The sequence below is a fragment of the Elgaria multicarinata genome, chromosome 4, assembly GCF_023053635.1.
Source record: "Elgaria multicarinata webbii isolate HBS135686 ecotype San Diego chromosome 4, rElgMul1.1.pri, whole genome shotgun sequence".
NCBI lineage: Eukaryota > Metazoa > Chordata > Lepidosauria > Squamata > Anguidae > Elgaria > Elgaria multicarinata.
Window position 1 is genome coordinate 86,377,088 of NC_086174.1, and position 26,870 is coordinate 86,403,957.

At 40.3% G+C, this 26,870-nt stretch overlaps 1 protein-coding gene across 1 annotated transcript in view; it reads left to right on the plus strand.

Moving 5' to 3' along the window:
* TRDN (triadin) overlaps positions 1–26,870 on the plus strand; it is a 239,051-nt gene that overhangs the window by 75,107 nt on the left and 137,074 nt on the right. The window contains exons 9-12 of the mRNA XM_063125451.1: positions 4,281–4,394; positions 12,156–12,221; positions 16,645–16,704; positions 17,441–17,626. Of these exons, the coding sequence (XP_062981521.1) occupies positions 4,281–4,394; positions 12,156–12,221; positions 16,645–16,704; positions 17,441–17,626 (426 nt within the window). The remainder of the gene's footprint in view (positions 1–4,280; positions 4,395–12,155; positions 12,222–16,644; positions 16,705–17,440; positions 17,627–26,870) is intronic.

Genomic DNA, 26,870 nt, shown 5'->3' on the forward strand with positions numbered 1-26,870 from the left:
GACAGCAGTCTTGTTTTCCCTTTTACTAATGGAGTCCTCTTCACACATACATGAAGGGGGCTATAGGCAACCACATTCCATACAGCAGAACCATCACAATGGGACCCCTAGTGGGAAAGGTGGGGGGAGGAATTACGTTTTCACAGTGACAAAATAGGCTGCTTGAAGGCTAGGAAAATGCTGTTTCTGTACAATACTGCTTTAAATTAGTGCTGTGCCAAAAATGTAGATTCTTCCATTTTTGGCATTTTGTGGGGGTCAGCGGGGCAGGAAATGAAAACTCTGGTGAAAAATGCTGGGAGATAAGTTTGAATAACTTTCTCTTTGGGGAAGAGGAGAGGAATTCAGTTTACCTTTTTAAGTGTAGGCAGTGGCTGAAGGGTCTTCTTTCTTTTTATTTATATTTTTAAAAATACCCCCTGTACTTGCAGGATCCCAGGACTGTTTTCCAGCACAGCAGCTCTTTCTGAACTCCAAGGAGACCACATGTCCTCACCTTCTTCAACATTCAGGAAAGGTGTTGGGGCTGCAGAAGCTTCTTTGCAAAGCAGAATAATCAGAGCTTTTAGAGCTTTAGTTAAATGCTGTTCTTCCTTGCAACAACACAGAGCAAGCAAGATAAGCATTTTTCTAAAGCTCCAGAATCTCATTTGTTCTCTGCAAAGGAACTTTTTGCAAAGAAGTTACTGCAATCCAGGAGTTCTTGGAGAGGGTGAAATCGCATGGTCTCCTGGGAGTTCATGTAGTGCTGCCAGGCTGGAGAAGAGTCTCGTGCTTAGCGTGTTTTTCAAGTTTTTTTTCCCTTCCAGCCACTTCTGGTACTTAGGCCAGAACTACACCATGCGGGATATGGCACTTTGAAAATGGTTTGAAAACTGTATAAGGAGTGTGTCCTGGGCCCCAAAAGTTGTCACTACTGTTATGAACTGTTTTAAAGCAGTAGTAGATCCTTTCTTGAAAAGGTATGTGGAAACTCTCCCCAGGTGAAAATTCTTCAAAAATTCTCCTTCTCTTTGCAAATGAGGCAGAAAAACCAATGCCTCTTTTGCGAGAAGGGGGGGGGGGAATCCAAAAAATAAAGGGGCAGGATTCAGCACAGCACTACTTTAAATAGAGATGTACTAAACTTGTCCATTTGATAGGATCAAAACAAACAAGTTGTTATAGTGGGATAGTAGACCCTCAATCAGAGGTGCTCATCAGGCTTGTGAAAAAGCACTGCCACAATGACAGATCAGTGTTGATGTGTGTAGGTCTCATATGGAGGTGTGGGTTAATACAATCAGTGTCTCAACATGGTGACTTGCTGTTGGCCCACAGGGAATACTGTGGGCCCACTAAGGGTCCAAACTGAGCTGCTATAATTAATAGCATTTATACCAGAGTTTGCCCCTCATGAGTCCATTTTTGTCTCAAAAGTAAAGTCTCTGGTGGGGGCAGGTTTCACCCATCTTCACCCCAGCTTACCGCATTCATTGCTTCCTGTTTTGTGGTCCTGGCAGTCATGAGGATTGCACTCCTGAAAGCCAGGAGGCCCTGCTTATTTTACCCACAGCACTTCAGAGTGAGGACAGGATAACTTGTCCTCATTCCAGTGTAGCTTCAGACACATTGCGCTGTCGTGAAGCCAAATGACTGAGAGAATATTTCTTGTTCTTAGTCTGGAGGTTTCTGGGTTAAAAATATATATAGCAGCAATCAATAGCCCACACTGTGGTTGCTGCTACCTGAGGTATGTTCACTCCATACTTTGTGTCTTCTTTGTGCCCAATCTGCCAAATCATCAAAATTGCCTCCTAAACATCACAACCTACAAACAGGGCCACAAAAGATGCCCTGCCCCCAAAAGGCAAGGGTCAACAGCATCACATATTGGGAGGGCATTATGAGTCAGCACATCTTACCGGCTGTTTCCAATTGTTGAAGACTTTCCCCTAATGGACAATACCACTAAAAACAAAGGTTGTTATTGCCCAAACTCCAATACAACTTTGAAAGCATTTTAGTTTTTCAAGCTGGGGTATCGGAGAGCCTAGTTCATTTTGCCAGGACCGGCCCTTCCATTAGGCAGACTGAAACAGCTGCTTCAGGTGGCAGATCCTGTGAGGAAAGGAGCTGTAGCAATTTGCTAAGAGGGCAGAAGTGCCCTGCATGCCCCAACCAAGCCTGCTTCCTCAGTTGTGGTAGAGGATGCCATCCCATTGCAGGGCTGAAGTAAGATCCAGCTGCCATTCTCTATAACTTTGTACACAGAGTAGGAGGGAGCACCATCTTTTCCTTTGCTCCCAGAAGCAAAATACCTTGAGCCGGCCCTGCATTTTGCCAGGGGCATAATTGAAAAGTCACAATACTGTGTACTTTCATAAAGTTTGAATCAGCAGAGAGGAAACAATATCCTGCTTTAATTACTCATCAATTGAAGAACTTGATGAGAGGGTATGAAAACAATTACTGGCATAGTTTCAGAGAGTAATTAGTTGCCCCCATAAACATAAGTCACTTGGTTGGTTAGAAGCAGAGTTCACATTCCTGCATGTTCTGCACAATCCACATCCTGTTAAACAGGGGCAGAGACTGATTCCCATCTCTTGCTTTTGCTTTGATAGGAGAACAGTCTCCCTTGGTTTGGCATAGCTGGACAAAGCAGTTTTGTATAAACATCCTACTACCATAAAGACCTTGACTCCAACAAACCCACCCACTGAAAATGGGATCCGTCGAAAATGGCATGCTATTTTTTGCCGCCACCATCATGCTGCAGTGCACAGGATAATTCATTAATGGAAACAGTTATTGACATTTTAAACTGCTTTCCTGAACCAAGACCCGACTGACATTGATTTAAGTCATTGGAGAATATGTTGGCCATTATGCCATCTTTTTATTCCATTGCACTTGCTTCAAATGAAAAGGCATTTGCCTTCTCTTTTGAGCCTCCAGCAAGCAGGCAAAATAAAGGTCTTGTTTTAAGACAAGATGCTAAAACAAAAAGCTGCAAGTGGTGGGTTATATAAAGAAACAAAATGCAGATGTTAAGCTAAAGCTTCATCACTTGCAGTCATTGAATTCAGTCCTGCTCAAAGCAAGGCTACTTAAAGCCCACTGATGTCAGTGTAGTCCCATTGCAATCCACAAAAGCTACTAGCCAACAAGTGCTTTAGTTCTCTTGCATAGATAACCTGAAATGGAAAAGGATCCAATTCATTTCCAGTTTATAAAGCTTGGACAAGATTCTTACTTGCAGTCAACAGGGCTGGAACTTAAGTAAATGCCTGTTGCTGATGATGATGTTTTTAAAGAAGTTGACCATGATGTAGGACATGGTAACTATTTTCAGGGCTGACCTAATAATAACAATGGTTGATATTCTTACTGCATCGCAGAGTGAAGTAGAAGTGCGACACTTGTTATACTAGAGACTCAGGGCTAAATCAAACGTGCATGGATGCATTTAATATGTCCTGTTTTTTGTTTTGTTTACTTTTAAGAGAATAGCTGCCAGGTTAGGCAGCATGATCGGGATCCATGAGGCAGGGGAAAGGGGCCTTAACTCTTCTTCCACACCAGGGGCCTGATGAGAACAGCCTGCACCCAAGCTGCTATTAATCTTGGGAGGGTAAATTACATTGATTTCAAAGGGAGCTTTCCTCCTGTGCTAAATATCAGTTTCTGGGTGATGATTTTCATCAATGCCAGCCTTCCCCACCTGGCACTTTCTAGGTGTGTTGGACTGTGATGGCTGGCTGGGGATGCTGGGATGTGTAGTCCAACCCATTGAGAGAAAAATAGGTTGGGGAAGGCTGGTCAAGACAATAGTGTTAAGTTGGTTTTGGCCCTCAGCCAGTTTCTACTGGAACTATAACACTCACATCTGCTGGATATATTTTATATATAAAAAAGTAAAACTGCCTGTCAGTAGCTATTTCTGTCAGTAAAATGGTTGCCTCAAGCCAATGTATTGTCAAAACAGTTTATGCAAAATGGCAAACAAAGGTAATTAGCTTTTCTTTTTTTAAAAAAAGAACAGCAGGCCAACAAAATAAAGATGGGAGATGAACAAATCCCACCAGGCACTGCTGCTTCACAGCATCTTAATTTCAATCAGTTTGCATGGGGATCCTGCACAAGCTTATTAAAATAAAAAGAAGAGGTGTTGCAGTAGTGCCTGAGAAAGGGAGGGCTGTGTCCACAGCTAGTCTGAAAGTTTCACTGGGTTTTGATACCATTGTGCCAAGCTGCCATATTCAATTTTAGACCTAAATATGACTATTCTTTTGTAGTGGTACATAAAGAAAAGCCTGAACGACATGAAAAACCTGAAAAGAGAGAAAAGCCCGAAAAGAAAACCAAAACAGAACAAATGGAAAAAACAGAAAAGAAAGAAAAAGCCACAGGTAATTGTTTTTCATGAATTCTGCAAAGAGCAATGCAAAGCCCTGACTTGTGTAGTAACCACCGGGGATACAAAGAAAAGATTTGTCCCACTACTAATTTTTGTTGAGAATATAAGTATACTACTTAACTTTGCCTGTTACTCCTAGTTTCCCAGCAGCCAGAAAATTAGTTATAACCACCAGACAATGAGGAACTAGTCTTTTTGGAATTACGGAAACAGGCCCATTACTCAGAAACTAAAAGCTCCATCACACCAAGGGTTAACACGCTTCCTACCTTGCTTCTCCACCCATGTTTTCTTCCCTCAAGTTACTTCCTCTTTCAAAAGAGGAAGTACACAACGAGCACAAGGCCCATTGAGTCCACTGTTCTAATGGCGCTGCTTCTCCTGCACACAGCAGGAGAAAGCAGCAATTCCGAGTTTAAAAATATATCGGACTTAACCGGGGGGGGGGGGGGGTTGTGGTGAAAAGAAGGCCAGAGGGGGCGGAAGGTGCATGGGAGGCAGACAATGTCATGTGAGAGTCCTGAGAAAACTCTGTGAGTGCCCAGTAACAAGTGTGCAATAAAATGCTCGTTGGATGGAGCTTTAAATGTTGGACAAGGCTTTCACATTTTCCCATGAGAAGATAAATACACTTGTGTGACACTATGGCTTAGTTCAGAATCATATTAGACCATGGTTTGCACTAACTGCAATTAGTAACCAAACCATAATCTGAGCAACCAAACACAATAGACAAACTATAGTTTAGAACTTCTTGTCTGCTTTTGTTTATCATCCTTCAAAGTTCACTCTAGTTTCTATGGTGCAATAGCCTCTGCGGACAAAATAATAGCTATAATTATAAATTTACCAATTTAGTCCTAATGCTGAACTAGTTATGAATACAAATAACCATTTGCAAACCCTCTTCAAATCATGGTTACTCATTCTCATTTGCCAGCCAATAACAAGTCATGGTTTGTCAATTCCATGGCAAACCTAAAGCAGACCCAGTATGAGGTCATAGTTAGAGTTTCAGACTAGGACTGAAGAATCAGGTTCATATCCTCACTCAGCCATGAAGCTGGGTGATCTTGGGCCAGTCACTCTTTCTTATTCTACCCTACCTCACAGTGTTATTGTGAGGATGTGAGGGGGCACCATGTATGCTGCTTTGAGCCATAGCAATCACCATAGTCCACCATGAAGTTGGACTAAGCCAGTCTGAGTGATCTAAGGTAGGGGAGAAAGCCATGGCTCTTGAGGAAGTTTTTGAATGGTGAGGGGTTCTGGAAGTGGTGGGGTTTGGGGAAATATATTAAATTGGGAGATAGTGAGCTGGAAATGTAATGAGGATGAAGGCATTTGAATAGGTTTGGAAGATGAAAGACTAGTGGATGTAGAAGGCAGTGAAGCCAGGTGAGGAAAAATGTGTCCCTTGGAGGTGGAGAAAGGAAAATGGAAGCAGTGGGAGAAGGAATTGATCTAATCAAGTCTCTAATAGAGTGAGAGTTAAAAACAAACAAACATCTCAGCTCTCCTGGAGCATTTTCATAAGGGATGAAAGAGGAAATGACGCCTTTTCTACTTCCCACCTGTCACATCTTCTCTCCCCATGTATGTCAATGAAATGTCCAGCCCTGAACCTGACCAATTTAACACTATGTAGCACGGCAGTAGGAAGTTTCAGAAGGGTGGGCTAGAAATAAGAGGTGGCCTCTTTCCTTTCTCTCTTCTTGAGGACCTCCCTGTACCTTGCAAGTCCCTAAGAGCACTGCAAGGCTACTGAACAGGGGCTGGGGACACACTGGAGCATCTTCTTCAGGCCTTCACTTCTATGGATGACTGTTCTTCATGACAGGATGGAAACCCTCCCCTGCCCCCCCCCCCCGGGGGACTTCACTGTTCTGTCTAGGGATCAGTCCACAATGCTGCTTTGCATAGGGAGCAATTGCTGGACAGAAGAAAAGGCTGAGCTCCATTATTTTCATTTTTAAAAATACATGTGTGCAAAGCCTAAAAATGCATCTGATTAGTTTCAAGCTTTTGAAATTTGGGGAAGGGCAGTGAGGTGAAAAAAATGGAACATTGGTTTTAATTAAATAAGATAATGAGCCAGCATGGTTGCAGCAGAGGCAGCAGATAGAAAAAGACTAATTAATTTAGTGATTGCTGAATTGTTTGTAGATAGTGTTATGCTAAATGTTAACTACTTTATTCTTTAGGGACTTGATTAACAAATCATAGGTTTTCAAAGTGTAAGCATGCTGTCAATAATTTTTTAGGGCATGTGCACACACCACATCCATTCAGGAAAGTCAAACATTTCATTTGTGTAGAGCAAGATTACGGTCTTATTGACCAAAGGCACCAAGAATGTTCCCTGCATGAGCCCTTCTATCGGAATGGATGGAAAATGTGGCAGAATGTGAGCTGAATTGATTCCTCAGCTTTGGAGCTTTATTTGGAAAATAGAAATAACAGAGATGCTCTTCCAATGATTCTTACAAAGACTCATGGAAAGAGAATTTTATTTGCTTAAGACTCTGGCAGAGTGACTTTAAAATATTCAGTCACTTATTGACAGATTTTGATTCAATGGGGGTAGAAATCAGAAAAGCAAATAATAAATAAATAACTGTTAGGGGCTTAGCCAGTGTTATGGAACAGGTTCAACAGAAATAATAATAATAATAACAATAATAATAATATCCATTTCCATACCACCCCATTGCCGTAGCTCTCTGGGTGGTTTACAAAGATTAAAAACATTAAAAATACAATATGCAAAATTTTAAAACATAGAAAAAAAAACGAAAAAAACAGTGCACACAGAAACATATATCTAAAAACAATTTTTATCAATCAGCCAAACCATAAGACAAATCCAGGATCGATTAAAACTCAATCCATAGGGGCTACATCTGAAGTTGTCCATGTGGATTTTCCCCATCCCCTGTTCTTCCCTGGAGCCCCCAATGGACCCCAAAATCCCGGAGTTCAGGGGGCTGCAGGGAAGAGGGGCAACACTTGGTTGACAGATGTTCCTCAGCAGAGAGGCACAATTGGATTTCAGCCATTATGATTATTCCATGAAATTGCCATGAAAATTACGTTGCTCTCCCAGGCACAAAATCCACTTGTGCACTACTTCCAAGGTTGATGGATGATAATAAAAAACTAATTATATTGTACTTGCCTGCAAAGAAAATGACTTGCTTAAGGCAAGTGGACATATGGTATTTGCAGGAGCACTTACGGTCATTTTTCATTTTAGTGTATTGAATTTAAAGTTTCCTTGTGGCATAATCACATTTTAGTATTTGCACAGTGGCCAGTTGGGTTAAGGTTCATACCCTGCAGGAAACAGAACTATCAATTGACGAAGCTGCTGTTTTCTGAAATAACTTCAGCTGATAAAACCAGGCTTTAAAAGGATTGACAACTGTCATTATCCTGTGTGTGTGTGTTATGGATATGTTAACATCCATAATTGTTGTGTTGATCTCAAAAATGTAAAGAATCCTATTTGATATCTGATTGTTTTGAATACACGAAGGTGTGACTAAGCACCAGTAGCTTTTAATGTTGAAATTCTACCACATAACTAGTTGGCAGAAAAGGGGAAGCAAGTCAGATTGAATCCACACTGTCAACCTTTTTGGCTATTTTTTAAAGGTCTATGAGTGTAGAATCAGGTGTGCAGCACCTGTTTGCATGTATAATTCATATCTAGCTTGCAGTGGGCATTTGGAAGTGTGGCTATAGCTCCTAGTGATGCTAATATTCGACATTTGTCCACATTCTTAGAAGTCAGTCCATGGAAGAACTTGTTTCTAAATCATACATCTGAGGTATAAGAAAAGGATCTGCTTTCGTCTTGGTCTAATAGCATTTCATAAAATCATAGAAGAGTAGAGTTGGAAGGGGCCTAAAAGGCCAGGAATCCACCCTAAAACATCCCTGACAGATGGTTGTCCAGCTGCCTCTTGAATGCCTCTAGTGTGGGAGAGCCCACAACCTCCCTAGGTAACTGATTCCATTGTCGTACTGCTTTAACAGTCAGGAAGTTTTTCCTGATGTCTAGCCAGAATCTGACTTCCTGTATCTTGAGCCCATTACTCCGTGTCCTGCACTCTGGGATGATCAAGAAAAGATCCTGGCTCTCCTCTGTGTGACAAGCTTTCAAGTATTGGAAGAGTGCTATCATGTCTCCCCTCCATCTTCTCTTCTCCAGGCTAAACATGCCCAGTTGTTTCAGTCTCTCTTTATAGGGCTTTGTTTCCAGACCCCTGATCATCCTGGTTGTCTTCTAACTTCACACTGAAGTTAGAACTATTTACAGTTAATGTCAGAAGAAAAAAATATTCATTTCAGAATAAGGTTGTATTTTATATGTCAATCAATCAGTTTTTTCTACCACTCCACAATATGCAATTATCAGGGCAGTTTACAATCAACTAGAAATAGAGTAAAAAAAAAACCCCAAACAAACAGTAATATACATAAAATACTATAGTTGCAAATGGACTTGGAAAACTTTATTGAAATAAAGTTGCACTTTATTTCTAAGTAAATATACTTATGTTTAGAACATAAGACTGACAAAACTAAAACTATGAGCATCATCACACGGGGGAAATCACGTTTCCTTACCGTCACTTCTCCCACTTCTTCATACTTTTCAGAGGGGAAAGAGGAAGTAAACAAAGACCACGTGGCCCATTCAGAGGCTGTTTTTATCATTAAAACAGAAAGACGGATTAAAAGGGGTCTATTTTACTATGGAAAAATGAGCAGGAGGAGCGGGAGGTGTGCGGGAAGTGGATGTTGTCATCTAAAGGACACACACACACACACATATCCATAATGGGTAGTATTGAGTATGCGATAAAATGCTCATCTGATGAACCTCTATGTGTATATTCCTGAACAACATTCATTTTGCTATCTTAACAAATATTTTGCTTTCCTTAAAAAGGACAGCCAAAATTATTCTTTGCTTCAAAGAGGTTTGTGCTTTCAAAGACAATCAGAATCCCTTCCCATCCAAATATAAACTCTTTAGTCCCAGAAGGCAGTTACAGATTTTGGAGAAAGGGGATCAAACTTCCAAGCAGTGAGAAGTTCTAGAGATAGCACACTACCAGAATTAGTTCCCTTGGATGAAAAAAATCACTGAAATCATATGGCCTCCTTTGCAATACGCATTCACAAATATAGGAGCAACACATACTGAAGGAAATTTTAGTCCTGTAAACAAACAGCAGAGCCACTGATTTTGCGTATTGTCTCCTGAAAGCCACTTCGCTCCAAGGATCTTTAGCCAACTCAAAGCCCTTTGTGTCTCTGTTTCTTTTTACATTCCAATGATAAGTCACTTCAAATTGTTTCTGTCCTTTCCCCCTAGCTGGAGAAGGTGTCACCTTCAGCCTGATGGATGCTGCATTCCAGAGGCTGGAGAGAGATGTTCAGTCAGAAGGATAATAGTGACAATAGCTCCCACTAATGAAACATCAGGCTGATTGTCCAGGACTATTGAGTCATGTCCAGCCCACCTGAAAGAAGATGTGTGGGTGTATGAGTTGAGGTGGCCTAAAACATATTACAGATTCCACCATTCAAGTTTCTTGTTCTTTTCTAGGTATTTTGGCTACAATAGACATGGTTGCACAAATTTGAGAAAGCTTTGGCTGGACAGGACTCAACTGCATCTTGTAGATGGACATGTGGATGCATGATTTGGGATGGCCCAAATCTTATTGTGGGGTGCATGGCACCAGTTCCTCATTCCTTTCTTCTTATTTTTCTATTGTCAGTGTGAGTGCACCAATTTTAGAGTGCCGTGTAGACACAGAAGGCTTTGGGTTGGACAGAACTCAATGCCATCTGATAGAAGACACTCTCCTGGATGTGTGGGTTGTTTTTCTTGCCAGAAGGAATGAGGAAATGTCTTGTTTTCCTTCCATGTTCTTTCTGGTGTGGCTGCTTTCCCAGGTCTTTCCCCACCCACCCCCCATCAACTATAAGCAACAGCCGAGAGAACAAGAAAGGAAATCAGCAGGCACTGTGGATTTTTCTTCTGACAAAAGAAAGGGAGGCACTGTTGTGAGAATGAGGGAGTCGGAGTGGCTCTCTCCTTGACAGGTGAAGGATGGAAAGGGAGCTTTGAGCTGCAGGTGCCAGTCCTGGTTGTTGAAATTGGTGGCTATTGCAGATGCATAGAGGTTTCTGGACATAGCATCTTTCATAGGCCTATGCAGGCATTTGCTCACACAGTGTGTAGAGCTAAAGCAGGGATGAGATTTGTGCACACATCCACAGGGTACATGCCAAGCATCCACACACTCCCAGTTACCTCATAGATCTTTGTGCATTGAGTGTATACCGTCTGCACAGAGATATTGGCCCTGTTCAGATGACATGCTAAGCCATGTTAGTAAAGCATTTCGAGCTACACATTATAGCGTAGCAAGTCATGTGAACCATAACTTAGTATGTCATGCAAACTATTCCTAACCATGGTAACTACATAACCATGTTTTAAGCACACTCAATAACCATTTATTTATTTATTTATTTATTTATTTATTTATTACATTTATGTACTGCCCCACAGCCAAAACTCTCTGGGCAGTTTACAACAGTTAAAAATAGTAAACATTAAAAAGTATACAAGATTTAAAAAACCATCAGAAACATAAAAACAGTATAAAAACAACAGTATCCATTTTAAAACAACAATTCTGGGGTCCATTAAAAACAAACTTAACGTTATTAAATGCTGTTAAAATGCCTGGGAGAAGAGAAAAGTCTTGACCTGGCACCGAAAAGATAACAATGTTCGTGCCAGGCGAGCCTCATCAGAAAGATCATTCCACAGTCGGGGGGGGGCACCACCGAGAAGCCCCTCTCCCTTGTTGCCATCCTCTGAGCTTCCCTCAGCGTAGGCACTCGGAGGAGGACCTTAGATGTTGAGCGCAGTGTACGGGTACGTTCATGTCGGGAGAGGCATTCCATCAGGTATTGCTGTCCCAAGCCATGAAGGGCTTTATAGGTTAAAACCAGCACCTTGAATTGGGCTCGTAAACGTATAGGCAGCCAATGCCTATAACCATTTGCTGCAAAAGGGTTAGTGACCTAATGATGGCTTAGAATCTTGTCTGAACAGGTCCACTGGGTGATTGTGGACTAGCAACAATTTTCATATATATTCCAGTTCAGCTGTGGAGAGGAAGCATCTTACATACTCCAGCATGTCAAAAATTCATACCTGAAGGGAAAAAAACCAAAGAAACCACAGGTTAAAACATACAAGGATCATTTGCTGTTGAAGGAAGTGTATAAAATAAGTATACTTATGAGTGGTCATAGATGATCTCTAAATGTGAAATAATCATACTACTTGAATGTGTCATATAAAAATCTTACACTTATATCCCATCTTTCCTCCAAGGAATTCAAGGCAGCGTACAAAGTTTCTCTACCTTTATCCTCACAACAAAGTTTCATGGCTCCAGAGATTTCAGCCTGCGTCTTACCTTGCTAACCAGAAGATGATGGGAGTTCCAGTCCAATGTATCTGGATGGCACCAAATTGGGGAGGCTGCTCTAACCACTATACCACACAACCACATTAGCTATGACTCTCAGGCTCATATTTCCCATGACCTCCCATTGGTGCTCAATAAACAATCTTCCCTTGCTTTTCCTTTTGCTATTCGCTTCCCCTGTTTTTGTCTAACTACTGTATCCATTTCTATTCCTTTTTTAGTGCCTCCCAAGGAGAAACCTGCAAAGCAAGAAAAGCCAAAAAAGAAAGCGCCTCCTTCTCCCAAAGGTAATGTAAACTGTTGGATTCCATGCAGAGATGGTCCCACAATGATAGTACATAGAGAAATGACTGTCGCTTGAGGTAGTAGATTTTGGATGCTGTTAAAGGTAGCAAAATGGGAGCCAATGAGCTCCAAAATTGGTTCCAGGAACAGAATTCACAGAGAAATTGTCACCCACAAGCCCCATTGAAATGAACAGGAGCAGCCCAAGATGCAAATAAATAAATAAATAAATAAATTCAAACGACGAAAGTAGTAGGTCAGCTCTCATACACACAGGCAGCTATCCCAGTGGATTGCGCTTTCTGTTAACTAGTGTGTGAGATGGATGCCATTTTAGATTTTCTGCTCGAAGTCCCAAAATAGATTAACCAAGATTTAATGCTCTAGATTTGGTTTAATTTGTGTTATGTTTTGCTGAAGAGTCATTATCCTTTCATTACTCACATTTATCTATTATAATCAAATAGTCTGTGGCACTTTAAAGCGTAACAAATTTATTGTGCTACAAGCTTTCCTGGGCTAGTGCCCATTTTTAGATAGGATGTATGAGATTTGTCTGTAGTTTACGAACAGTTTTTCCTTCAGCACTAATACATTTGTGTAACTGCTTCATAGAGAGCCTGTTCTTAGGGAGCACAGAGCATTGCAGAGTTTTCTAGTAAGGCTGTTGGTATTGTATAAGAGGTGGTTCTTTCCCTTTTTTCTCCAAAATTGGTTCCAGAGGTATATTTGTAACAAAATTCTTTACCTGGGTATCAGTTTTTTTATTTTGTGAAGATCAGGATATTTCTGAGCTTGTTTACCAAAGTATGTGACTTTCATTCCATCTAAAAATAGACATTCATTTTGTCCTCCTTTATTTACTGCACCAACTTTTTCATTCTGACAAATTATGTGTGTTTCTCTCACTGACAGTTTCACTTTTATTCTACAACAAGGCAAGAAAAGATGCTGGATAAGATGCTTATATCTTGAAATTACCACACATGTTCTAGGGTAGTGGGCTGTGAGGAGGAGAAGTGCCATTATTCTTTGTATTGACATTCTATTTTTAAATATACTTTGGGGAGGAAGTAGCGAGAAAATCTGTAGGTTCTGTTCTGTCTCATTTTCTTCAGCCCAGCCTTCATGGGTGTGAAACCGCTGGGAGAGATCATCCGGAGGCATGGGGCGGGGTGCTATCAGTATGCTGATGACACCCAAATATATTTCTCTATGCCTTCAATAATAGAATCAGCTAAAGATAATGTGTCTCCTCTGAATGAATGCTTGGAGCCGGTAATGGGCTGGATGAAGAAAAACAAACTGAAGCTGAATCCAGACAAAACAGAGGTGCTTGCTGTCAAGGGCTCTGATCTAGGTTTGGAGGTCAACCAGTTCTGGATGGGGCTACACTCCCCCTGAAAGACTGTGTTCACAGTTTGGGGGTGCTCCTGGATCCGTCGCTCCAAATGACAGCCCAGATAGATGTGACGGCCAGGAGTGCCTACTATCAGCTTCGGCTGATATCCCAGCTGCACCCCTTCTTAGAGTCAGAAGACCTAAAGACAGTAGTGCACGCGCTGGTAACCTCAAGGCTTGACTTCTGCAATGCGCTCTACATAGGGCTACCTTTGTGCCTAGTCCAGAAACTTCAACTAGTTCAAAATATGGCAGCCCGGTTGGTCACCAGTACATCTAGGGGTGAGCATATTACCCCAACATTAAAATCACTCCACTAGCTGCCAATTAGTTTCCAGGCAAAGTACAAAGTGTTGGTCATTACCTTTAAAGCCCTACATGGTTTGGGTCCAGGTTACCTGCGGGATCGCCTTCTCCCATACAGTCTGCCCTGCACACTCAGGTCCTCTGGGGAGAACTTACTTCAGTCAGCTAAAACTAGGCTGACATCAGTTTCCCAGAGGACCTTTTCTTCTGTCGCCCCCAGATTGTGGAATGGCCTGCCAGAGGAGATTCGTAAAATTAACTCTCTGTGTGATTTTAAGGCAGCTTTGAAGACTAGCCTTTTCCGGCAGGCCTATCCAGATCAATGTAAAATCAAGAATTTTTAAGATGTATTGATTCCTTTTCTAATGTTTTTCTCCGCCTCGATCCAAAGGGAGATGCGGGTAAAAATAAATTATTATTATTATTATTATTATTATTATTAATAATAATAAAGGTGGGGTTTTTAATGTTAAATGCCTATTACAAATGGATGAACTCTGTCCCAAAATTATTAATGTATTTGTTTTTAATTTAAGGCTAAAATCCTATACATACTTACACAGTAGTAAATCCTATTGGATTTAATGAGAGTTATTTTTGAGTAGGCATGGGAGTAAGTCCTATTGAATTTAATAGGGAGTTATTTCATAGTAGGTATGGTTGTGTTCTATGGGATTTATGCGACATTTCCCCTCTACTCAGCATGGTGCACATAATAAACATACCTAAAAAGGAGCTGGGTAGGGAGGAATAACTTCTAACTTCAACAGGTCATCACTTGAGGGCAATTGCATTAAAGACTGCTCTTGGAAGTTAAAGTTCTAACTTGACAAAGTAGAAGTATGCAGAGTAGAGCCTGATCAAGTTACTTTAGATGGCATAGGGATTGATATCAGGAGAGGTGGTCCCTGTAGACGAAGGTTGGAGTCAATCCAACCTTCCTGCAAGGTAGGCCCCCAGACCAAACATCTTTTCTTCCCCGGCCACCCCTCGCCCTCTTCCCAACTGGGAAGAGCCAGAGATTCCTAGAATAAAAACACACATGCTCAGCTAAGGGCCAAAACAAGTTTAATACCATTCAGCTAAAACTAACACATAAGGTTTTGGCCGAAGGTAGCAGCAAAGGGGAGAGGGGAAAAGAAGAGGAAGGGAAGGGAATCAAAGGAAGGATGACAAAGGGATAATGTACAAGGAGCCAGGGCTCCTTCTAAAACCTTCAAACACACAACCCACCCCCAGCCATAAAAGCAGCTAGCCTTGTCTCAGGAAATCCAGACACTTAAAAAATAAACAAAAGACCCTAGCTTACTCCAAGCAGCCAATCCATGCTGACTTGGGTTTTCTTCCACCAAACCAGAACAGAAGATGATCATCCCAAACAGGATACCCTTTTTATCCCCTTTTGGAATTTAAGGCCCCATGACCTCCCTGAACCAACCCCAGCTCTGCCTGGCTCCTAACAACCCTCCCCTCATAGGGAGGGCTTCACCCTCTTTCTCACAACTGAATCCAATTATCCTAATGACCAGGAAGATAACCTGCAGGTGAGAGGTCCAATCTGACCTTGGAGTCTGGCGCCGAGAGCTCCACACTCCCACTTCACATGCCATCATAGCTACATAACACATACCAGAACAGATACAGAACAAAGAATAATACAATTAAAGAGCCAGTACAGCCAGCAAGGCCCCATGTCCTTCACAGTCCCTACATTATGTTCCTCCAGACCATGAATGCTTCAGAGGTAAACACAAGCATTGTGAATTGGTCTCAGATGCTATCAGGCAGCTGGTGCAATTGCTGCAGCACTGTTTGAATGTGCTTACATCTCAGTCAGGAGCTGAGCATTTTGTACTAGTTTCAGTTTTTGAATTGTCTTCAAGGGCAGCCCCACATAGGGTAGTCTCCAATTCAACATGGGTGCTAATCTAAATTACAATGCACTAGCGTAAATCTCCTCTAGCACAGCACCAATTTTCTGGGGAATTTCATCATGCCAGCGGACACTGTTGGCATTACAATAGAGGTCCCTTATGCTAGTTCAACATGATTTGCATTACCGGTCATATTGATTTGGATAATGCCCATTGACTGTATTAAAGCCTTTCCACTGATGGCCAAAATTAAGTTGTTTAAGGTCCTGCTCCTTCTTTGAGCGGTGTACCTCACTCCATTCTGAACTTATCATGGAAGGGTCTGTGTCTGTACAATTAAACTTGGACTGATTGAATGAATTCTCATTGCATTCTGAACCTAAGATTCGTTGTTGAATGTAATACAACCTAAACTAATCAAAAGTCCATAAGAACAACAAATATGCCCTACTATCTAGTATTGGTTGTAGGAAGAGTATTATTGAAATTGCAGAAGTAATTCAAATCTAATTTCTGTAAAATATAGCTTAAGTAACCAGACAATAAAAATACTCTCATAAGACATCACCTTTGCATTTTCAAAGGAAATTATCATGTGATTAAATTGCCAATTCTGTAAGTTCTATATACTGTATAAAGACTTGCTGAAGCAGTGTTGAAGTCCTTAATAAGTCTTACATAGAACTAATTGATCTATAAAGCTCTTCAAAAGAAGGGAAATCAGTATTAACATTCCACAGACATGGAACACTCAATCCATGTCAATTCTTTTGTCTAAGCTAATTAATATTTATGCATTTATATAAACTTCAGTAAAATAAGGGTAATTTTTGTTTAATTTCAGTAACTGAAAAGGTGAAACCTGAACGGCAAGAAAAACTTGGGGAAAAAGTTGCTCCGAAAGGTATTTCCTTTGCTTATTCATTAATATTTTTCAAGTGTTTGTTGTGAATAATTAAATTCCATGGGAATTTTGGGTGGTTATTGTTCAATAGTTAATTTGGGGTTAGGGTTGTCTTAGAACAATTAAGAATTTATTTTAGCACATCTGAGGAAGCTGAGGAAGTCAGGGCTAGAGTTCAACATTTACATGTGTAATTTCACTTTTGAATTGATATATGTTTCTGTACATTCAATGGAGAAAGTAAATGTATTGTGTATGTATATTGGGGTTTTCTTTTAGTGAATTGTTTCTGAGAAGACCTATATTGTGTTTTTAAAATAAACTCTAACACAACAAACCTATGCATGTCTAGTCAGAAATAAATCTCACTGATTTCAAGGGAATTTACTTCCAGGTAAAAAGTAAGCAGAATTCTAGCTTACATGGAAATGCTCAGTCCTTTATTTCAGCAGGTGACTGAATAGTGAGCCAGATAATTTCTTTAAAGAGGCCAAAGGATTTTTTTTTTAAAAAAAAAGCTTATAAGGTTTTATTGTTTGACAGTTTTATTATCTTTAATTATAAATGTGTTATTGTTGCTGATGACTGTTGATTATAATTATGTGGGCTGCCCTTGATGGCCTTTTTAAGAGCATGTGGCAGGTTATAAATGGAAAATACAAAAACGTTTGTAGATAAAATTATATAAAACATTATTTGGACTTTCTTTTTAAAAAAAATACCCAAAAACCTACAGACAAGAAGAGCATCAAAGTTGAAGAAAAGGCTAAAAAGGATGTAAAAGAAAGAAAACCAGAAGCTAAGGCACCTGAAAGAGTGAAACCTAAGGAAACCAAAGGAGAGGAAGTTGCACTAATGAAATCAAAAAACAGGACTAAGGAGGAGACAGCTCTGGTGGTTACAGAAAAGTCGGAAAAGAAAGGTAAACAATACCAGGAGGCAGAAGTTAAGCCTTTTTGAAGTGCAGGGGGAAAGAAACAAAGACAATGACGTTAGAAGTGACCCAGACCTAGGATCTACACTACTGCTTTAAAACAGTTTATAATAGTTTTGACAACGGTTGGGGCCCATAAAACACTCCTTATACAGTTTTCAAAACGTTTTCAAAGTGTTTTATCTAGCTTGGTGTAGATCTGCCACCCCCACCCACCCTGCTCCCTTTAAAAAGAGTAGTGGCTTAAAGCCAGAGTGATGTAGTGGTTCTCAGACATTTAAACGTGTAACCAGTCTGCATGCAACCCGATGGACAATTAGGCTTCTGTGTGCAACTGAGCATTGGAATTGTCTTGGGATAGATTCTGATGGGGCAATGTAAATAGAGTGACCTTCACTGAACTTGAGAGGTGTGCAGGATTTTTGACTGGGAATCCAAACCAGCCTCATTCCTTGCCCTTCTTTGACCTGCATTATTAACACTGGATTACATTGCTGGGCTGCTGTAAGCTACTCTTTCTCAGCACAGCACTCCAGCCGTTCATAGGGGTATAACCATGAACCACACTGCAGACTGTTGTATAGTACTCCCTCAGCCCAGGGAGGGTTAACACTGCAGAGTTAAACTATACTCTCAGATTTAACTCATCCCTTCCTGCTATTGGTGTTGAATATCTTTGGGCAACATTCAGAACCTTATCTGCAGTGCTCAGTGTAAACTACAGTACAGGGCTTTCATAAGCCATTGCCTCCCAGCCACAGCCCCTTCCAACTTACAATATGTGGCCAGTGAACACATTTGCTTTGGAATTTGCATACCAGGGGTATTTCCTAATGTCTCTTATTAAGTAAGAACTGAGTTAGAAAGAGGAGGAATTATTCTCTTTCCTGCTACCTTTGGGGTGGGGTTGGAATGGGTAGAACCCTAGTGCCCAATCCTGGCTACATTAAAATGTTGGATATTTCCAATTATTTCTATGGGCAGCGCTCATTTCTACCACTGGGAACATTTAAAAACAGCTTAACAATGTGAACCAGGAAGTGACCTATCCAGACAATGAAACCATTATATCTATACTTTTTATATCGAAGTGTGTGTGTCTCTCTCTCCATCATCCTTTTCTTGTTTATGTCAGAAGGGGTAAAAGAAAGGCAGAACCAGGAAGTGATCTATCCAGACAATGAAAAATTATCTCTATACTTTTTATATCTATGTGTCTCTCTCCATCATCTTTTTCTTGTTTCTGTCAGAAGGGGTAAAAGAAAGGAAGAAATAGAGCAAAGGACAACAGAGGAAGAGACACAGAGATATATAACTGCTCACCTCCCACTCTCCTCCTTAGCTCCTTCATGCTGTTTGCCTTTTCTCTCAGCTAGCCTCTCCTATCTGCTGATCAATGGCATTTTTCAAGTTCTGGGGTGGCTGTAGTCCTGTGCTCCTCTTCAATGGCCATTTCCAGCCAACCCATTCCATCCCCCACCCCATGGTTTCTTTTTCATTTGACTCAATTCCTGTTCAGGTTTCCTTCCTGCCAGTCATCCATGCCCTCTTTAAAGATACTCCATTCCACTTCCACTCCTCTTGGTTTTTCATTCCCTCCCCAAATGGTCAGTCAGCATTCCATACTCACTGAGTATTCTCAGTCCTCATTGAGATATTCTCAGTTCCCCCCCTTAGGCCCCCCCTCAATATTTTTGTTGTACTTCTGCAAACCTTCTCCCAAGCCTGCTGATGGTTGTCTCTTCTGTATGGATGGTGCCATTTTAGCTACATAAGAATTCACAATAGGAAAATGCATTTGTTTTTAGTATATAGGATGAATATCCTTTCGATGACTGATAGAGCCTTGAAAAGTCCACAGTAACCCTCAGTCTGGGCTGCCTATAACTTTAAATAAAGAGAGAGAGAAAACTTTTCATCTGCACAGCTAGGGATTCTGGCCATGCTGTGAGTTACAAGTCGTTATAGTTTCTGTGTCAAGATGTACTGAAAAATAATTACTCATATATAAAAAATAAATAAAAAGAAGACATGTATAGTCAGGTTTTTCAATCCTGAGTTTTCCATTTCTTAGAAATTTCTCAGCATGACTACTTGGGGAAAGATAACAGACATGCATGAGAATAAGATTTGCGCACCACACATCAGCAATGATTTAACTCTTGTTTCTATTAATGACTACATAAAGTATCAGCAGGTATAAGGATTTGGACACCTGTGGACCTAGAACCCACGCCTTTCATTCTCAAGTTCCTTCATGTGATTTAATTACATCATAGACGTATGTTTCAGTAAGATGCATTTGCTTAATATGAATCTTTAGCCACGGTTTGTTAGGAAATGATTGCAATATCTTGTTTTTATTTAAAATCTTTTGTACCTGATCTTTCTACTGTTGTAACGCTATTAAATAAGAGAACATGATGATATTCTTACTGTCTCTCCACATTCCCCCCCCCCCCCCTTGAACTGTAGCATTATGTCTCTCTTTTGGGTAGATATTTCATACAGAAATTTGGGGGTACATGTGCAGTGTTCACATATAGATGGATAGTCTCCCCCCCCTCCCCATCATTGTCAGCTCTGAGTTGAGTGATTATTACTGTCTGAGAGAAGTGATGGATAGGGTTAATATTGACAGCTTGCATGAACCTAACACTCCCTGTAGTACATGCAGAGGTTAGCAGGAAGAAAGAGGTCTCTGTTGAGTGCTGTGGCAATCCCTGTTTGTGCAGAGACTACTTCTGTCCTAGAATGGGTCACACCAATCATGCATAACAACATTGCACATGCTTTTTCAGGACTCATTTTCAACGTTGGTTCAAGTTTTAGACCTTCCCTTCTTCCTTATAATTACTTATTCCCCGCCTCTACGGATACAAAGTCTTCAAAGGCGAATAACAAATAAAATCAAAATATATTAATATTAGCAGAGTAAAACAACATCAGAATATAACAAGGCATCAGGATGCCTCCCAGAGTGCAGTAGTTATCAATTGGTTCTGCTGTGATGGGAGAGAAAGTCCAGCTGGACTGAACTCTGAGGTCTTCGTTGCTTGCCTCTGTCCCTACTTTCTTCTTCCATTCTTTTCTATAGGGCAGTTGTGATACGTTTGCGGGTATTGGGGGCAGGGGGGGGGGAGAGACCTGTGCCTGAGGTCTTTTTTAAGAAGTTAAAATGAAACCAACATAAAGAAAATAAGTCTAAACTGTTGGTAGATTGCCTAAGCTTAAAAGAAAACCTAATTTCCTCACAATTGATGTGGGATTTTTTCAGTCCATTAAATAAAAGTGAAAATGCATTTAATTTCAGCTAGGACCGCATATTTGGTAAATCTGTGGACATTTTTTTCTAATGTCTTTCATGTAATTTGGATTATGTCTTTAAATATTAGGAATCGCCTGAAGCTAGTAAATACAGACTTCGGGGCTTCTTTCCTAAAATTATAGGAGCTCTGGAATGACATCTATAGATTATTTTTAGCAATCTACACAGGATGCAATACATCCAGTGCTTCTGCTCCACAATTTTTATTTGCTTTAATATGCATTTCATAGAGAATCTAATGCAAATCCCATACAATGTGCAATGCTAGTCCTTTGTTATCCCAGCTCTTTCGTATCAGCCAAATGTTCTAGAAACTCCTAAATCCCTGTGTGGACAAAGTACTTCTCTGAAATTATCTGTTAAAAATCAGCAACTAAACATGAGTGGAACATGCAAGATGATGGTTTGGGGGTTTGTTTGCTCTGTCAGAAAACTGCTGGTATAAAACAGTCTTTCCCCATTAGGGATACTGTGGTAAATGAGGGATGCTTGGGGAATATGATTTATGTGAGTCCTGATGCAAACTGATTTTATCCACCCTTCCCAGACTAATATGTGGATTGGAACACAATAATCCTTCATATTTCACACTTCTATGAAGTTTGTGAAGCATTTCTTGGCTCAAAAATGTAACAAAATACATTAAAATGCATATTTTGGGCTAACATATATTTAGAAATGCATTTAGATAAAATGTATTCGTAAATGCATATTTTATGGGAAAATACATTGACATCTGTATTCCAATATGTATTTATATATTAATTTGCAATTTTAATAAATTGGCTGTTGATTTCAATGAGACAGAATGGGCATATGCCTGCACACATGTGAAATTGATATGGTCCAGAAATAGAGTGATTTGTCCATCCAGATATTGCAGATTCACAAGAACAAGTATTCTGGACTCTCCTTATTTCTGATTCTATAAAATTTAATTTAAATTGGGATAAACTATTTATTAATATATGGATTTATTGATCTATTTGATATTTGGATTTATTGATAACCACCTGCTGATCAGAGGGGGAAAAACATATTTGGGGCAAAGGAATGCACAATTGGCACTGAAAAATGTAAATCATAACCATGAGCAATGATGCGCCATATAAATCAAAATAAATAAATAAATGTGTGTAATATATCTATTTTACAGGCACACAGGCATAATAATATGCATATGTTAAATACAACCAAGTGTGCACCAGCCCTCCACTATAATACACATGTATTTGTACAATTGCTCCTTTTTTATTTCCCCTCCGTCTGGGCATTCCATGGATATCCAAGAATATTGGATGGAAACTTGGAAAACTCAGAACTAAATGTGATGGTTTTATATATCCATAATGCAGATTAATCACAGGATGCAATTCACAAACCATTATTTATACTAAAACCCATGCCTTTTCAGTGAGATTGGTGCAAAAGTAGTGCTTAATGAAATCTCCTATGCAACTATGATCTCTCAGAAAGACAAGCTTGAACTAAATTCTCCATCTCTTGACTACAGCAGCTTGGTTATTTTGTAGCACCCGTATAATTTTCTTTAAAAAAAAAAACATTTATTGAATGAAATATGAAAATGAATTCAAAAGTCCATAACATATCACTTCTGTTACATGAATTATCATGCAGTTCATTTTATGTTGCCTCAATATGTTTAATTCTCAATGGTCTATATAAACTTGTTTAGAAAATTCATAACCCGATCACAAATTCTGCCCAAAGGGAAGTTGTTAGCTGTGGTAGATAAGAAAGCTAAAACTCAGCTGAAGTGACCAGTTGCAAACTCTGCTGTCAGTTGAATGGTCATTGCTGATTCCAAAACTGTCACCTATCTCTGCTAGATAAATGAATCAGACCATCAGCAGTAGCGTACAGGTAGTGCATCAAGTCTTGGGGGCACTGATATGAAAACAAAATACATTAAGACCCCAGGGCAGGCAGGCTGGCTGGCTTTCTGAAACAAACAATTTCACCCTGGTGCATATTTATTCCACCACCAAGTTTGTTACCATGTGAGCCCATACAGTCATGAGAAAAAGAAAGTACACCCTCTTGGAATTGTATGATTTTACATATCAGGAAATAATAACAATCATCTGTTCCTTAGCAGGTCTAAAAATTAGGTAAATACAACCTCAGATGAACAACAACACATGACATATTACACCGTGTCATGATTTATTTAACAGAAATAAAGCCAAAATGGAGAAACCATGTGTGAAAAAGTAAGTAAACCTTATGATTCAATAGCTTGTAGAACCACCTTTAGTAGCAATAACTTGAAGTAATTGTTTTCTGTATGACTTTATCAGTCTCTCACATTGTTCTGGAGGAATTTTGGCCCACTCTTCTTTACAAAGTTGCTTCAGTTCATTGAGGTTTGAGGGCATTTGTTTATGCACAGCTCTCTTAAGGTTCCACCACAGGATTTCAATCGGGTTGAGGTCTGGACTTTGACTGGACCATTGCAACACCTTGATTCTTTTCTTTTTCAGCCATTCTGTTGTAGATTTGCTGGTGTGCTTGGGATCATTGTCCTGTTGCATGACCCAATTTCAGCCAAGCTTTAGCTGTCAGACAGATAGCCTCACATTTGACTCTAGAATACTTTGGTATACAGAGGAGTTCATGGTCGACTCAATGACTGCAAGGTTTCCAGGTCCTGTGGCTCCAAAACAAGCCCAAATCATCATCCCTCCACCACCGTGCTTGACAGCTGGTATGAGGTGTTCGTGCTGATATGCTGTGTTTAGTTTTCACCAAACGTGGCGCTGTGCATTATGGCCAAACATCTCCACTTTGGTCTCATCTGTCCAAAGGACATCATTCCAGAAGTCTTGTGGTTTGTTCAGAAGCAATTTTGCAAACCTAAGCCATGCTGCCACGTTCTTTTTAGAGAGAAGAGGCTTTCTCCTGGCAACCCTTCCAAACAAACGATACTTGTTCAGTCTTTTTCTAATAGTACTGTCATGAACTTTAACATTTAGCATGCTCACTGAGGCCTGTAGAGTCTGAGATGTAACTCTTGTTTTTTTTGCAATTTCTCTGAGCATTGCACGGTCTGACCTTGGGGTGATTTTGCTGGGACGTCCTCTCCTGGGAAGATTGGCAACTGTCTTGAATGTTTTCCACTTTTGAATCATCTTTCTCACTGTAGAATGATGGACTTTAAATTGTTTGGAAATGGCCTTATAACCCTTCCCAGATTGATGGGCAGCAGCAATTGCTTCTCTAAGATCATTGCTGATGTCTTTCCTCCTTTGCATTGTGTTAACACACACCTAGATGCTCCAGACCAGCAAACTGAAAAAACTTTGACTTTTATAGAGGTGGTCATACTTGCTGATGATCAATTAATCATGGGCATTTGATTAGCAGCACCTGTCTGCTACTCAGCATCTTAATTCCTATGGAAGCAGTAAGGGTGTATTTATTTTTTCACACATAGCTTCTCCATTTTGGCTTTATTTCTGTTAAATAAATCATGACACGGTATAATATGTCATGTGTTGTTGTTCATCTGAGGTTGTATTTACCTAATTTTTAGATCTGCTAAGGAACAGATGATTGTTATTATGTCCTGATATGTAAAATCATACAATTTCAAGAGGGTGTACTTCCTTTTTCACATGACCGTAGCTTAAGGCTACAATCCTAAACCCACGTATCTAGGAGTAAACCCCACTGAGTAGCCAATGGGACTTACCTCTGAGTAGAAGTGTATAGGATTGCACTGCAAGAGTTTCTTCTCCCATTTCCATTTCATACATAAGAACCTAAGAAGTGCCAAGCTGGATCAGACCGAGGGTCCATCTAGTCCAGCACTCTGTTCACACAGTGGCCACCAACTATTGACCAGGAACCTACAAGCAACGCTTGGTTGCAACAGCATCCTCTCGTCCATGTTTCCCAGCAACTGGTGTATATAGGCCTATACAGGAATATGCATACTCATTTATGAATATATGTGCAATATGAAAATGGCTCTGTCAAGCTGTGTGCTCTTGCTTGCATATTAATTTATTTAAAACATTTATATATTGCTTTTCTGTTAAAAAGGTCAGGTGTATTGCTCAGTTCAGTAAACATACCCTGAAGTCTTGAGTATCAGTAATATTTTACTCGTGTTGCTGTGAGATTTATTTAGCATACCTTTCTGCATTTGAACTTGCATATTGGTTAGCACTGTGCTGAAAATATCTCCCACTTTTCTTTCGCCAATTTCCATTCAGTTTGATGAAAAAGGAATTGTTCTCAAAAAGAAATTCAACAGTGAAGAAAATTTTGGAGAAATTCTCATGGTTGGGTTCAGGTTTCTTGAACTTACTTTACATATGAAGTGGCTGAAGAGTGTTTCCTGTCTTGCATTGTACAGTCATCTCTCTGGCAGCCTATAGCCTCTGGCTTCCCACACTCCAATTAAAGCCCAGGGAAAGACACCATGAGGTAATTCCTCCCAAAGGGCTCTTTCAGATCAAGAAGTGGAGGCAGTTTGGAGAGATGTGTAATAGATCGAAAACACACACGCTGTGCCCTCGGTTGCCTTGCAGTGATTAGATAACCTGAAAATTATCACAACAATAAATTATAAGACATCCTGAGAATGAGGCAGAACAATGGGAGCTTCTTTCATGGGGGAAAGGATTTTTCAGGACACCAGAGGACAGATTTTGACATAGGACTAGCTCCATGTCTTCCCTGGAGCTGAACACAACACAGCCCCCTAACACCCGCATTGTGTTGGATGCAAAATGGGGGCCAGCCTACCAACATAGTTGATGGGATTGCTACTTGCAGTGGCAGCAGACAACACCCCCCATAAAACCTTTTGAAAAAAGAAAAGGTGTGCCACCCCCCACCCACCCCCCTGCCAATGCTGAGTCTACCTGTGAGAAACTCTTGAGAATTTCCTCCTTTCCCTGGAGAAATTTGGTAAAATGGTCCTCCCAATTTCTCTGCCCACGAAGATGGTGGAGACTTTTTAGAGGCTATTGATGCACAGCTTTAATATTGCAATATGGAACTGTATATTAAACTTCAGCAGCAGCCCTCACATTGGCACTGTCCACTTCATAATTTCAGCACAGGGTTGTTGTTTTTCCTACACTGACTTGTCCGTTTATTTCTTTACATTTTGTTAGTTGGTTGTTGTTTTTTACTGCATTTCTACGAAAACATCCAAAGTGATATACAACATCAAACCACCTTAAAATGCAATAGAATATCTGATAGAATATCTGGGGGTTTGTGTGTTGTTGCTGTTGTTGTTGTTTACAATTGGAGCCTGCTGCAAAAGACATATATTTAGAATGAAAGATTCTCTTTGTGTTTGAAATTGTATTGAGTATCAGAAATGGATGGAACTCATCGTCTTTCCGCACAATTCATTCCAGGTTACCCTAAGCTTTCTTAATTTTGGCAACATAATACAGGGCACATGGGTGTCATGCAGATGCTACTTTTGTTAAATAATGGAGGGTTGGAAATCCTTGTCTATCTACTGTGAATCCGCCAGAGATCTACTGGGAGATCCAAATTTACCTTCTGCCCACCCCGTTGACTGCCTTCCTGTAGTGGGGGCTTCCAAATGAATATATAGCACTGTGTGTGGGACAGGGGAGTAGATAATGGCCTAGACCAGCCATCCTAATGCCCTCCGATAGTCATGCTGGCTAGGAATGATAGAAATTGTAATCCCAAAACATCTGGAGAGCACCTGGGGGGGATCTACACTGCTGCTTTTAAAGTGCTTTAAAGCACTTTGAAAACGTTTTGAAAACTGTATATGCAGTGTGTCCTGGGCCCCAACAGTTGTCAAAACTGTTATGAAGCGCTTTAAAGCAGTAGTGTAGATCCCTCGCAGGTTGGGGAAGACAGACCTAGAGAAAAGGTCTA